Source organism: Astyanax mexicanus, chromosome 1 (assembly GCF_023375975.1).
Source record: "Astyanax mexicanus isolate ESR-SI-001 chromosome 1, AstMex3_surface, whole genome shotgun sequence".
NCBI classification, from domain to species: Eukaryota; Metazoa; Chordata; class Actinopteri; order Characiformes; family Acestrorhamphidae; genus Astyanax; species Astyanax mexicanus.
In genome coordinates, this window is record NC_064408.1 from 32,724,698 (window position 1) to 32,739,643 (window position 14,946).

Below are 14,946 nucleotides of genomic sequence, written 5' to 3' on the forward strand. Positions count from 1 at the left end.
CTCTTTTTCGAGCCTACAATGCGCTACCGTGTGTGCGCACTCAGTCCGTGGCAGAGTAAAGAGAAAGTGGATTGTTCTGTTTGTGTGGTGAGGGGAGACTGCTATATTTTTACTTCTGTTCAAACAAACAACATAAACACATCTAAAAAAGGGTTAGCGATGCCCATGAAGTGTAGACTTAACACATTGTATACTGACTCTATGCTCTTATGACTGAGAAAGGAGAACCTCTGTCTACAGATAACAGTAAGTGTGATATTTTCTGTTTACAGCTTAAGTCCAAACATACTGAAATCCTTGCATGCTTATCTCCTGATTAACAAATATATGTTCCTAATAAAGAGTTTCTAAAAAGTATTATCATAATTGTAACAAAATACTGTATACAGAAATGTCAATCAATTCTGTATGTTTATTTTGATCCAGAAAAAGGCAGTTTAAAGTATTAGCAGAAAGCCCAATATGAAAGTTTCTCACCATTGACTGTCCTAATTTGCGCTATACGGATTTTCAACTAGATTTTGGAGATTTCTGTGACAACTTGATTGCATTTAGTGAAAAGAGCATAAATGAGGTCTGGATGTTGCATGATCACCATTCCACCTCATCTCCAACTCATCCTAAATGTCCTGGGTGGAGCCCAGAGTTCCACAGCTCTGTAATCGTAATTCTCTTGCCCATGCATAGCATTACTCATACTGCCCCACATTCTGCTCCACAGAATTCTGTTAGTAATACATCTACAGTTTGTACTAAATGTCATGTTAAATGTCATTAGGTTTCTGTGGTGTGGTTTAGACTAAATGTTAGAATAAATGTCATCGTATTCCAGAATATATGTTCGTCAGTGAAGCAGATGTAGGCTCTTTACTTTACTCTTCTAAGAATCTTTAAAATAATAATATTAATTAGATTAGTTGTTTAAGTGCTTTAATAAATGCTTTTTCTGTTCATCTTTAAAACAAAAACTCCTGTGAATCCAGACTCAGTGCACTTATGAAAGAGGGACGAGAACTTTTGTCTACAGATGACAGTAAGTGTATGATGTTTTCTGTCCAAAATGGAAATCCTTGCATGGATGGCATCTCCTAATCAATAAATACAGATTTTTTTTTATTAGGTATATTTTTGAAAGACATGCTGAGTCCCTAATGAATAATATCATATAGATATTTTTTCTTTTTTTTTTGCCAATCAATTCTAGTAGAGATCCTCTTTTGACAGAGCATGCTTAGAGCTTAGAATACAATAATGTCTGAATGTTTCCAAAAACAAATGTATTGGATAAAACTTAGGAATTCCATTGGAGTCCAGATTTGTGGAGTGTAGTAACTGGACAATTCACTGTTAGAAAGAAGAACTTGTGCTTAATGTTTTTTTTACTCACTGTCCCTATAGATGTTCCTGCCATCGACCAGTATAGGACGCAGCCGGCTGTGTGCATCAGGTACGTAGTGATTTTTATATTTTCTACTAGTGTTATTGCAAATGAAGGAAACTATCATTGGGCTGAAAAACAAACAAACCTGGACAAAAAAAAGAGAGATAGTAAAATCTTTATGAGGTGCCACATTAACTATTTGCTACATTAAAAAAAAGGAGGAATGCACTGGCTAGCTCCATTAACCCCAAAAAAATTAAAGACCATGAAAGAGAGATCAAATGAAAACATACAGACAACTTGAGAACACTCTCAAGAAGCTAGGCATATTATTGTCAAAATCTGCACTCAATATTTGCTTTTACAAATTAAATACAGATGGTTTACTTCAAATGCAAAATCCATAAACAAATTGGAAACACTCAGAAACATAAAGATCAGGTTAGACGGACAAAACAGATGTAACAGATGTAGTGAGAGGAGATCTGGATTTTGCTTCACAGAACAGATGAACAATGACTCAAAGTATAAAGAGAAAGATCTTCTTAAAGCAAAAACTGTACTTTAAAAAAAAGTCTAATTCTTAAAAAAATATATTTTAAAGTCAAACAAGCATTGGATGTTAATCTACACAGATTTCTCTCCTTAAAACTGTTTATTTTGGTGAGTAAAGCACTTCTGTTTATTTACAGTAAGATTAGATTTCCAGGTTTACACTAAGGCTGGGTAAAGCAACATTAGCATTAGCGGCTAACAGTAAATGCCACCCGACAGCGCTACACTGAGGAACCCAGAGTGTAACCCAGGGTGATATAAGCTAGCAGTTTGTCCCACGTAGCTTGTTTTAACACAGTAAATACACAAACATGCGGTTAGCGGGTAATGCTAATGCTGTTTTAGCAGTGCTAACTGGGGTTAGCAGCAGAATATTACTCATCTCTAAACGGTAAAAGAGCTAGCATTTAGCTCGGTTAGCAGGTAATGCAAATACTGTCTCGAGTCTTGATGCTGGAGATCTAAACTGAAACTCTGAGCGCTGGATTTCACCAGAGTGGCTTTACTGCTCCCAAAATCCTGACTGGTAGAATTCATACATAAGACGCTTCAGACTGTAGTGCAAAAAATACGGTACTTAAGACAAAACTTGTCAGAAAAACCAAGAAACAAATATAAACCATAAACATAAAAGCCAGACAATTCATATTTAGGCAGAAAACCAGTAAATGTGAAATGTTTTAATATTTAAAATACTTTACTAAAGCCCTGAAACATTTACTTGATTTTCTATCTGCATTTTTCATGTAGTCATACCAACAGTAGCAGTTACTGCAGAAGAACTATGTTGTGTGCGTGGTATACTGGAAACTGGTAGCATCAAACAGGTCAGGTTAATGGTTGTGGCATTCATCTGAACTTCCTGTCTTTTTCGTTGAAAAAAGTTTCCTCTTTAATTTTACATTAATGGAAGACCAGTTTATCTTCTACTTACTTAACTATTCTGATGAGGGATACCAAAACTATTGGATCAGTTCCATGTCTTCAGGACATGTTCAAATAATAAGCATATATATATGGTCTGCTATGTCATATTCTCATCTAAAATATACATGTTAAATATTCAACATTAAAAAGCCAAAAATGTATTCACATTCCTGAACTATAAAAACATCAATATTCCTAAAGTCACAGTATTTTGGAAAGATTTAGAAGAGTTTGGAAAATGTTTGGTAGTTGAAAAGGTTTGGTAGTGAGGATTCTTGATCATAACTTTTATCATGCATGTTGTAATTATCCCTGGCAGTGGTCTTACAATGGCCTAAAATAATTGCCCAATGTCCTTTTGCAGTCGGTCAGTGTTTGTTCATGAAACAAGTACACAGTTTGAAATGTTAATAAATTTAAAGAAAAATAGAATCCACCCATATTTTATTCACTACAGAGACAAAGTGCATTTAGGCCATGTCTATGACATAGGGGAAAACACTCCTCTCAATTTGAATAAAAGTGAATAGAACATCGCAGTGTCTTTAAACAGCTTTAACATAAAATATCAATACCAAACTATCATAATACACTTCTTTTTGAAGAAAGGGAAAGATGATAATAAAAATAGTTATGATTGGACTCCATCTGTGTTCATTTTATATCCCAATTTAAAGAAAAATTACCACATGGAGTGGCCGCAGATCAATTACCTTCACTTGTAATGTTCCATTGCCTCACACTAGGCAAGCTAAGCTATATAATGTATTAATGTATTAAAACTGAGGAAAATATTTCCCCCACGAGGGTTCTGATTACATGAATGAACGCAGAACACATATCAGATGTTGAAAGTGAGACATTTTACCATTTTATTAAAAGTGTTTGTTTTGAACACATTTGGAACTTGATGGCAGTAACAAAAAACATCCACACTTCTTTTAATAACAGTCTGTTTAGCATTGTCTTGCTTGAACCAGTAAAAATCCAGACTCATTCTTTCATACATATCTGCAGTTAATATCCCGATTTTGTTATTTGCAGGACATACCAATGACCTATTAGAGCTGAGAATTGTGCTGCTGGGGGATACTGACTCTGGAAAGAGTTCAGCAGGAAACATCATCCTGGGCAGTGATGAGTTTGAGATAAAGAGAACTGCTCAGTGTGTGAAGAGACAAGGAGAGGTAGCAGAGAGACGCATTACTGTAGTTGAAGCTCCAGGATGGTGCACAGATATGCCTATAAAGGAGAGCACTGAGTTACATAAAAATGAGATTGTGCTCAGTGTGTCTCTGTGTCCTCCAGGACCCCACGCTCTACTACTGGTCATTCGTTTGGATATTGTATTTACAGAAGTCGAGAAAACAGCTTTAATGGAACATCTAAAGCTTCTCACAGAGAAAGCGTGGAGTCGCGCTATAGTGCTGTTCACTCGTGGAGACTGGTTGGGAGACACACCCATAGAGCAGCACATTGAGAGTGAAAAGAAGGACCTCCAGTGGCTGGTAGAGAAATGTGGGAACAGGTATCAAGTTCTCAACAATATGAACAGGAGTGATAAGACCCAGGTCACAGAACTGCTGGAGAAGATAGAGGAGATGGTGGCAGCAAATAGTGGGGGCTGTTTTGAAATGGACCAAAAAATTCTACAGAAAGTGGAAGAAAAGAGGAGAGCAAATGAAAAGGGAGCAGAAAAGAGGATGATGAAGGTTCAAAAACAGAGAGAGGACCTCAGATCTCAGATTAGTATGTTGCTTTTAATGATGTTGCTTTTTTTTTTTTTGAGTGTACATGCCATTTTGCACAGTCACGTTTATGTGTGTAATAGTCATAATTGACATCTTTTTGTATCTTCCAGTACACACACCTTATCTCACAGAGATGAGGATTGTGCTGATGGGTTACAAATTTGCTGGGAAAACGTCATCAGGAAACACCATCCTAGGCAGAGAAGAGATAAAGAGAACTGTTGAGATTGTAAAGAGACAAGGGGAAGTAGCAGGGAGACACATCACTGTAGTTGAAGCTCCAGGATGGAGCGATAGAGCTTTGAAGGAGAGAAGGGAAGCATTTAAACAACAGATTATGCTAAGTGCATCCCTTTGTCCTCCAGGACCCCACTGTCTGCTGTTGGTCATACGAGTGGACACTGCTTTTAAAGAAAAGGAGGGAAAGATATTAAATGGATACATGAAGCTTTTCAATCAGAGAGTGTGGAGTCACATGATGGTGCTGTTCACCTTCGGGGACTATCTGGGTGACACACCCATAGAGCAGCACATTGAGAGTGAAGGGAAGACCCTGCAGTGGCTGGTTGAAAAATGTAGGAACAGGTATCACATTCTCAACAATATGACCTGGGATGATGATGCGCAGGTCTCGGAGCTGCTGGAGAAGGTAGAAGAGGTGGTGGTGGCAAACAAGGGATGCCATTTTAAAATGGGCAGAACATTTCTACCAGAAGTGGAAGCCAAAAAGAAAGGAGAACCAGCAAAGGCAAAAGAAAAGATGGTGAATGCTGAGAAACAAAGCAAGAACATCAAAAAATCCACCAGTAAGAATCACAAGATTACTACCAAACAATAGATTAGGATATCAGATGATTAAAACTTAACAATTTTAATGTGGCAGCCTGGGTATGTATTTTTTTTGGCCAATGAGCATATTAAATCAGAGGGACTTTTTAAGAGCAAATTATGTGGTATTAAAGTTAAGGGTTGACTGTTTTAAACTATTTAAAATATATAAATGCTTTTTATTCAATGAGACATGCACTTCATAATCTGGTTTATTACTTCAGGAAATTACAGCAGGAAAGAAATTTCTTAATTACCTTAAATCGGACTATGCTGTTTACATGACTACTTATAAAAGATACCTGCAGTAATCCAATAATAAATGTGCATTAAGGCTGCGACGATTAGTTGGCATAATCCACAACCTTGACTATTAAAAAGAGTCAACGAGGAATTTAATGTGTGATAAAGCGAGCAAGAGAGAGAGAGTGCCCACACATAGTGAGAGAGTGAAAAATTCTGAGCATCCTGATTGGCCTCTCCTCATTCTTAGTTGGCCAATGAGGTTTCAGTGTGGGTGGGACTTTCAGCGGGAGAGAGCGGTGGAGACGTGCATACAGTGTAATAGCAGCGCTGTGTCCATTAAACACAAACACATTTAACGCCACAATACTCTACAGTCTGTCTTTACTAATTCTGTACAGTTTAAACACTGACTTCTATATCACCCGTAAAGAGTTAAATTACCGTGGAGAGCTGCTGAGGTGAGTTTAAACAGGCTTTACTCCTTCAGTAACTTTACTAACGTTAGATAAACTAACGTTAGCTGGCTAAGTGTTAGGAAGATACTGTTCTCTCCATTAAAGTTATAATATCTACCCTTTATTTTCTCATTTCAGGGAGGTATCTCCTTGTAAAAAAAATAAGAAGATTTTTTTTTTTTAAATGCATACACCTATCCTAGAATCTCCTGACAATAACGTCCAGTCTGTGTGAGTGGTTCCAACTTCCTATGATATACTTTGTAGTTTTTAGTTTAATATAGGTACATCAAACTGTATCAAAATGTATTGCAGAATTGTTCTCAGGGCCTAAATGTTTAGTTTAGTCTAGTTTAGTTTAGTCCTCACCAGTAGGAAGTACAAATGAAGGGCATAACAAAAAATAATCGTGACTAATCGACTATTCAAACAAATATTAGGCGGATTAGTCGACTACTAAAATAGTCATTAGTTGAAGCCCTAATGTGTATGTAAATACACTCAATGTGAGCACAGCTGCCACTTATAATTTAACATACAACTCTAATAAAAGTGCTTTCTATTTCATTTAATTTGTTTTTACTCGATTTCCTTATATTTCCAGAGCAAAGAAAGGAGAAATCAAATGCACATCTGTTAAGCTCGGTTTACTCACTGTTACACCCTAACAGTGCTGTTTTTGGAGAATCAAGTTTCTCAGACACTTCTTACTACGGCTCTTTGGGCTTGTGTGTTGAAGCTCCCAAAGCTAGAAGAAAAATTAAGCTGCCCTTGAAAAAGCGGAGATCCAGTGCCTTCCTGGGTAAGTGATCAAACAGCTTTTTGATGTGCATTGTTTATTTGACAAATTACAGATATGGGGTCCATGAGTAATCTACGCTAGGCTCAAAAGCAATGGGCAAAAGAAACTACCGGTATACACATCAAGGCAAGTAAATAAGGGCTATCAAGTATGGGAAGATGTTCTAGATGTTTTAGCAGATAATTCACAATGTTGTGAAGAAGTAGAGTTGGAATACAGAGAATAGCTCTATTTAAGTAATATTTTAATCCATATACCAAGAAATACTCAACTAAGTAATGACAAAAAGGTTCATCAATCAAAAAAAAATCTGTGCAGATGCATTATGATGAAACGTTATAATAAAACTGTCTCTCATCAGGACTGCCCCAGGAAAGGAAGAGCAAGAGTTTCCTCTGTTGCACAGGATAAGTTCATTAGAGTTACCTGCCTTAGAAACCACAAGTTAACAGCAACCCATATAAGAGACAGATAAATGCCTTATATGATATTTTAGTTTGTTTAACACTTTTATTTACTACATGTTTCCTTATGTGTTCCTTCATAGTCCGGATGACTTCAGTATTCATTTACAATGTACAAAAAAAACAAATTGAGTGAAAATGTGTGTTCAAACTTTCCACACTGTCCTGAACTTGGTCTCATTTCTCAACTTTCTGTTCAGGGAGAGAATCCAGGGATTTGCACATTGACCATGTGAGTACCTTTGTAAGCATCTCAATGTTTTGTAAAAAAAATCAAAAAGTTGTGTTGTTTAAAGTGTTCTTCTCTACTGCTTTTTTTTTCAGCAGTTCTCAGCAGTCACTGAAGTATTTGTTCCTGAAATCGCTGAAAATACTTCAGAGACCAAGAACAGAAATTCATACAGGTACAGTTTTAACCCGAAAAAAATACAAATTACTTTTCTCAGCTACAATATTTTATACTTAATACCTTTGACGATATGTCTTCCACACTGCAGGTTTCAGTGCCCTTATGCTGGTCAGTTTCAGTGCAAATTTACCAGCCTTGTGTTTGAAATGGAGGGAAAGGGGGAGGTGCAGTACAATTTAGACTCATGGTATTGTCATCCCTTGGATGGATTAAGTCAGATGCAGCCTGCAGGACCTCTGTACAATATTTGCTGCATTGAAGGTTCAATTACTCATCTGCATCTACCACACTGTGAGATACTTACTGGTAAGTGTTTGATATGGTAAAAACCTAGTTACAGTGTTCCATGAAATATTTAGTAATAGCCATATTCATACACCACATTGATAAAAGCATTATGAGTGTTATTACTGAAAGCAAAAGCACTTAGGATCAATAGCAAAGCAGAACACTTCCGCAGGAGTGTAGAGCATTACCATTTTGGCAGGTCCAACTCCATTTTAATACGATTAGAATGAATTTAGAATGGCATGTCATAAAAGCTCCTGTAGGTGTAATATGTGGGTGTCTCAATCCTTTTGTCCATATATAGCTTGTCAGTAAATCTAGGATGAGAGTGATTGATGTCAGGTAGATAAAGTGTGGACATGTAACTAGTTGGAACTTGCTCAAACACCTGCATGTATTTTACAGAGGGAAACCAGACTGAGCTGCTGGTGGCACATTTTGCTGGTGATAACATAGAGATCCTGAAACCCCTGAAGATGACAGAAACACATGTGATTATTAGCGTTGAAGGCCTCTCCCTCTTTGCCATTATAAAAAATATTTTCTACAGCAATAATATCAGCGCCCAGGTCCTGCTCTTTTATGAAGAAATCACTGGCAAGCAAAGCAAGGTCAAACTTCTCATCCACTTGTTGCCAAGGAACGTGCCAGTCGAAGAAGTAAGATTTTCTTATTGCTCTAGCATGCCTTCTTTGTTTTATTTTATTTTTATTGGCTTAGACAAACATTAACTTTTAAGTTCACATTTAAATCTTTCAAATCTCTCCCTATTTCAGGTGGAAAAAAGGCACAAACACAGCACATACTATGAGACCAGTTCCATGTGCAAACTTACTCCTGGTAGTAAATACAGACTATACTGTGACCCTTGCGTATGCCAGCCAAAGGTAGCTCAGCATCAAACTATAGAAAACAATGCAGTGCAATTTCAATGTGCCCCAAAAACACGTTAGTTTTTATGTCCTTTAATTTAGATTCCATTTCTTTCCTAGGCTGCCACTTTTGATTGTGATTATGGCCCAAACTACCATGCCACGTTTGCGATGATCATTGAGGCTGAGAGGATTAAAGTAGGTCTGTTAGATGAAGATGACGTGAAGGTGTGGGGGCCAGAGGATTTTTTACCATCAGGTAAAAGTGATTTTATCAACTGGTTCTAGTAACTAAATTAATTGGTTAGTGTGCTGTGATGTTCCTTCATATTTTCATTCTAAGGACCCATCCACACGAATCCTGATATTTTTTAAAAGGGAGGTTTTAGTCACCGTTTTTTAAAATATCTTCATCCACTTAAAAACGTTGAAATGATCAAGGAAATTTTGAACTTTTCTATTCACTCCTCAGCATCAATTACTTCATTTTCAAAATTGGCCCACGAGGTGCTTGTTCATCCAGGCCTGACTAACCGGCTGTAAACTGTTAACCAATAAATTGTTTGCTTAAAAAAATATATGATTTTCTCAAGTTTTGTTTACAATATACTTTTGCAATATACTGATTATTATAAATATTATTTATTAAATACTAATTATTAAGTACCATACTGACTGGACCTAAATAGCTTAAATGGCATTACAATTTGTAGAAACCTTTTATGTGTACAATATTGTTTAACCTTTCATTTTTTGTAGGTATTTGTTTTGTAGGTCATGGAAGCAGCGATACTCAAAAGATAAAAGGTACAGCATGGCTTTCATACTTTAATTCTCTGTTGACTGCAAAACTGGATGCAATCCAACATTTATATATATATACGTATATATAGTATACAATGCCGTATTGACAGGTGAATGATTAACATAGAAAAGTAAAAAAAAAAAAAAAAAAACACTAATAAGGGGAATTTGACTGTCATTTTTATGAAGCACTCAATAAATAATTATTATACTCCACAACTTCCAGTATCATAAAGCTGTTGACTAAAAACATAAGCATTACTGGTGATAAAATAATAATGAGATGCACTGTTTGATCAGTTAAGGTGGAACAGAACATTACATAAGGAACCAATTTTAGCCCTATCATGGTCTACAAGTCTTCTTTTACAGATAAACACGATCTTTAACTAACTGCAGACAAGCAGCAATGTTCTTTTAAGCAGTGACTTTCTCCTTGCAACCCTGCCATGCACACCATCGTTGTTCAGTGTTCACAGGATGGTGCAATCATGAACATTAGCATTAGCCAGTATGAGAGAGGCCTTCAGTTGCTTAAAAGTTACAATGGGGTCCTGTATGACCTCCCTGACTACAACCCCTGGCAAAAAGTATGGAATCACCAGTCTTGGATGAGCACTCCTTCAGACATTTCATTCTGTAAAACAAACTCTGATCAAAAACATGATACAATAATAAGGTCATTCCAAAGTGCAACTTGTTGGCTTTCAGGAACACTCAAAGAAATGAAGAAAAAACATTGTTGAAGTCAGTGAATGTTACTTTTATTGACCAACCACAGGGAAAAAAATATGGAATCACTCAATTCTGAGGAAAAAAGTATGGAATCATGAAAAACAGATAAACAAAAGATGATTCAAAATACATCACTAGTATTTAGTTGCACCACCTTTGGCTTTTATAACGGCTTTCAGTCTCTGAGGCATGGACTTGATGAGTGACAAACAGTATTCTGCATCAATTTGGTGCCAACTCTCTTTGATAGCAGTTGCCAGATCAGCTTTGCAGGTCGGAGCCTTCTTGTGGACCATTTTTTTTCAATTTCCACCACAGGTTTTCAATTGGGTTGAGATCTGGACTATTTGCAGGCCATGACATCAACTGAATGTGTCTTTCTCCAAGGAATGCCTTCACTGTTTTTGCCCTATGGCACGATGCATTGTCATCTTGGAAAATTATTTCATTATCTCCAAACATCTGTTCAATTGAAGGGATGAGAAAACTGTCCAAAATGTCAATGTAAACTTGTGCATTGATAGAAGAATTAACCACAGTCATCTCCCCAGTGCCTTTGCCTGACATGCAGCCCCATATCATCAAGGACTGTGGAAATTTGGTTGTTTTCTTCAGGCAGGCCTCTTCATAAATCTCACTGGAACAGCACCAAACAAAAGTTCCTGCATCATCACCTTGTCCAATGCAGATTCTTGACTCATCACTGAAGATAACTTTCATCCAGTCATCCACAGTCCATGATTGCCTCTCCTTAGCCCACTGCAGTCTTGTTCTTTTATGTTTAGGTGTCAATGATGGTTTTCTTTTAGCTTTCCTGTATTGAAATCCCATTTCCTTTAGGCGATTTCTTACGGTTCGGTCACATACATTGGCTTCAGCTTCTTCCCATTTATGCTTCATCTGTTTAGTTGTACTTTTTCGGTTTTCAAGATAAATGGCCTTAAGTTGCTTGTCTTGACGCTTTGATGTCTTTCTCGGTCTACCAGTACGCTTGGCTTTAACAACCATTCCATGCTGTTTGTATTTGGTCCATATCTTGGATACAGCTGACTGTGAACAGCCCACATCTTTAGCAACCATGCGTGAAGAGTTACCTTCTTCAAGAAGTTTCACAATCCTCTCTTTTGTTTCAAGAGACATTTCTCTTGTTGGAGCCATGGTTCTTGCCACTCTAATTCGTCCAGCAGCCCTCCAAGGTGTCATGACTGCAGGTGTTTTTAACTGCAGACTAACGAGCAGATCTAATATGAGGCAGGTGTCCATTTAGGGAAAGGAAATTGACTGGGTGTGTCCTTATTTTCTACCTTCAATTTGAGTGATTCCATACTTTTTTCCTCAGAATTGAGTGATTCCATATTTTTTTCCCTGTGGTTGGTCAATTAAAGTAACATTCACTGACTTCCACAATGTTTTTTCTTCATTTCTTTGAGTGTTCCTGAAAGCCAACAAGTTGCACTTTGGAATGACCTTATTATTGTATCATGTTTTTGATCAGAGTTTGTTTTACAGAATGAAATGTCTGAAGGAGTGCTCATCCAAGACTGGTGATTCCATACTTTTTGCCAGGGGTTGTATTACACCTTACACCCAGGGCCGGATTAAAAGAATGGGCTGAAAGGGCTACAGCCCCGGGCCTCGCCACTAGGGGGGCCTCCGGTCGCTGAATGTCAAATGACAAAAAATAATTTAAAAAATGAAAATTACAAGCAATAAAAAAGGAAAGAGCGACAGCATTATTACAGAAATCACCCAAATTAACCAACGTGGAGTAGTCACCCTGCTGTAGCAGCTACCACCAGCAAAGATGCGCTGCGCTCTCTCTCGCTCTTCCGCAGCGTGAGGCTACAATAATAATAATATAAATAATATAATACAATAATATAAAACTCAGTTTAGTTAAATAAATAAATATGAGTAAGGACCTGTAAAGTTAATCGAATATTGTCAAATATAAAGGAAAGGTTGAGGTTTTGGTGAGCTGTTTCAATGACTTGAAACTGAAACTAACTGAAACTGAAACTTTTATTAGTCTGCGCACTATAAGAAAGCCTTTTATTGTGTTTTAAATGAGTTTTTATTTTATATTAATTATTGTTTTATTCATCTGAAATATTTTTATTATTTTATTGATTAAATGATTTTTTTCTTCATAAGATATACATTCTTTATTTTTTATGTATCCATTTTAATGATCTTTTTAAAGTGTCCTATTTTTCCTTTTTTGCGTATATATTTTATTTGTCTATAGTAAATGTATAGAAAATATAAGTAAAATATAGTGAATCAGTTTTTTAGTTATTTCTAATCAACACCCACCCCCCACGATATCATCGTCCATCGCAATGTTTCCCTGTAAACATCGTCATCTGCCAATTAAAGAGACATCGCCCAACCCTAAATTGAATTGAAATCATGTTACCGGTTCACTTTAAACGGTAGTCTGTCATAGATTGGTACTGTGTACGCTGTCGCTGATGTGTCCGTGTGTTTGTGTGAGGTCATGCATCAGAACATGATATGAAGGGCCTCATCCTGGTAATTAGCCCCGGGCCTCAAAAAGTGTTAATCTGGCACTGCTTACACTATATAACATCTATCTACTTTTGGCAAATCTGATGATGTTTTGGGTTATATTTCTGCAGAAATATAGAAAATTCTAAAGGGTTCACAAACTTTTAAGCACCTCTGTAATTCTAAACCTTTTAACATTTGCATTTCAGGAGCTGAATTTGTGGATGAACACAGAACAGAGCTCATTCAGAGAGTTTCCTGTGTACTGGAACTAGCAGACTCACTACAAAGCCAGAAAATGATTACTAGAGAAATGTACAATAGGATTGATGCTGCAGAAACTTCTCAGAAACAAATGAGAATTATGTATGAAACTCTCCAGTCAGCAGGAGTGGCTGTAAAGGAAGAATTCTATAAGGAACTCAAAAAGAAACAGCCGTTCTTAGTAAAAGAACTGGAGTCTGGACCCAGAAGGGCTTAATTGACACATTTGTGGGATCTCCCTCTGCCTCCATCCAGTCACCAAGTAATCCATCTCAAAGTGACATCACAGTCATCAGTCTATGATCACCCAATCAGGAACTGTTCTCTTGTTACTCATCTGTTAATTCTAAGCTTATTATTTGCATACTCAGCATTTTTGTTTGTATTAACGTTATTACTGTAACTTTACTGTATTTTTCCTCTGTTCTTTTTGTTTTGTTTTTTAGTAACCTGTATCTATATTTGCCAATATGTTAATCTAAACTTTGCAGTTGTGTGTTGTATGGCAAGGCTATATCAATGCATTGAAATGAGGCTATGATGAGGCCTAGATGTAGATTAAAAGTTTTTATTTATGGGTTTCCTATGCAGGTAAGAGCAACGTTGTTGTGCCACAGCCTTTTCTAAAATGTTAGAATTAATGTTAGATAGGGTTGTGCTTATTTATGACCCAACATCGCGATGGATGGTAACCATCGCAATGCCACAATGCGCTCGCCCTCGCTCTCTCTCTCTCTCTCTCTTTCGCAGCGCGGAGCTGAATTCGGTGCAAGGCTACAAATAATATAACAACTTATTTTAGTTAAATATATTAAGATGAGTGAGGACCTGTAAATTTAATTTGGTGAGCTGTTTCAATAATTTGAAACTGAAACTGAAACTTTTTTCAGTGGTGCTACACCATCTAAAGTAGACTGAAGGTAGTGAGGGGTATGTGCATATTATGGCTAATATAGAGATTAATATGGATAAAAATAGAAGTAGCTAAAATTAGCTTACTACAGATGAGATGTAATTCACTGTATAATAAGAATATTGTGTTTCAATAAAGAATATCAGCTCTTATGTACAAGCCTTTCTATGTGTTTACTATTTGCAGTGTCAATCAATCATTAATGTGATAATATTAAACATGGTCTCCACTGGGGTTGTACGTTTTTGCATTGCTCTGTTGGTGCATGTATGTTTGGTGTAGCATTAAACTGTTCTTTCTCCCAGAGTACAAGTATTCTGGGAGTACAAGGGAGTACAAGTAGTCTGAAATGCCAGTTATATATTTGGGGTGGTACTTGGAGTAGCCACCCAGATAGCAGGGGTTGCCAGAACCACCACAACCCGACCCCTGACTTCCCAACTGCACGCTGGAGAATCTCCTTCCAACAGCAATGGGTTTAAGTATCTGGTGTGACCCCTCTTTGCAGCAATAACTGCAAATTTATTTTTTTTTATTTACTTTAATTTTTTATTTATGGTAACTGTATATCAGTCCTGCACACCGGCTTGGAGGAATTTTAGCCCATTCCATACAGAACAGCTTTACCTCTTGGATCTTGGTGGGTTTTCTCACATAAACTGCTTTTTGTATGTGTTTTCTATTTGCAGCGTCAAACGAGCATTAATGTGAATATTTAACATGGTCTCTATTGGGAGACTG

At 36.9% G+C, this 14,946-nt stretch overlaps 1 protein-coding gene across 1 annotated transcript; it reads left to right on the forward strand.

The window, feature by feature from the left end:
- The first annotated feature begins 1,398 nt into the window (after positions 1–1,398).
- Positions 1,399–14,357, forward strand: LOC103036020 (uncharacterized). Its single transcript, XM_049467342.1, has 12 exons — positions 1,399–1,447; positions 3,881–4,612; positions 4,725–5,420; positions 6,883–6,945; positions 7,610–7,641; positions 7,734–7,813; positions 7,907–8,124; positions 8,512–8,765; positions 8,883–8,993; positions 9,099–9,237; positions 9,738–9,785; positions 13,238–14,357. The coding sequence occupies exons 1-12, from the start codon at positions 1,399–1,401 to the stop codon at positions 13,507–13,509; spliced, it is 2,694 nt and encodes an 897-aa protein (XP_049323299.1). The 3' UTR covers positions 13,510–14,357.
- Positions 14,358–14,946: the final 589 nt, after the last annotated feature.

What these genes read in the sequence shown, in the direction of transcription:
- LOC103036020 (XM_049467342.1), top strand. Translation starts at nt 1,399, where the DNA reads ATGTTCCTGCCATCGACCAGTATAGGACGCAGCCGGCTGTGTGCATCA. An exon ending in GAACATCAAAAAATCCACCA is followed by an intron (nt 5,421 to 6,882) that starts GTAAGAATCACA and finishes TGTGTGTTGAAG; the next exon opens with CTCCCAAAGCTAGAAGAAAA. An exon ending in CGATACTCAAAAGATAAAAG is followed by an intron (nt 9,786 to 13,237) that starts GTACAGCATGGC and finishes TTTGCATTTCAG; the next exon opens with GAGCTGAATTTGTGGATGAA.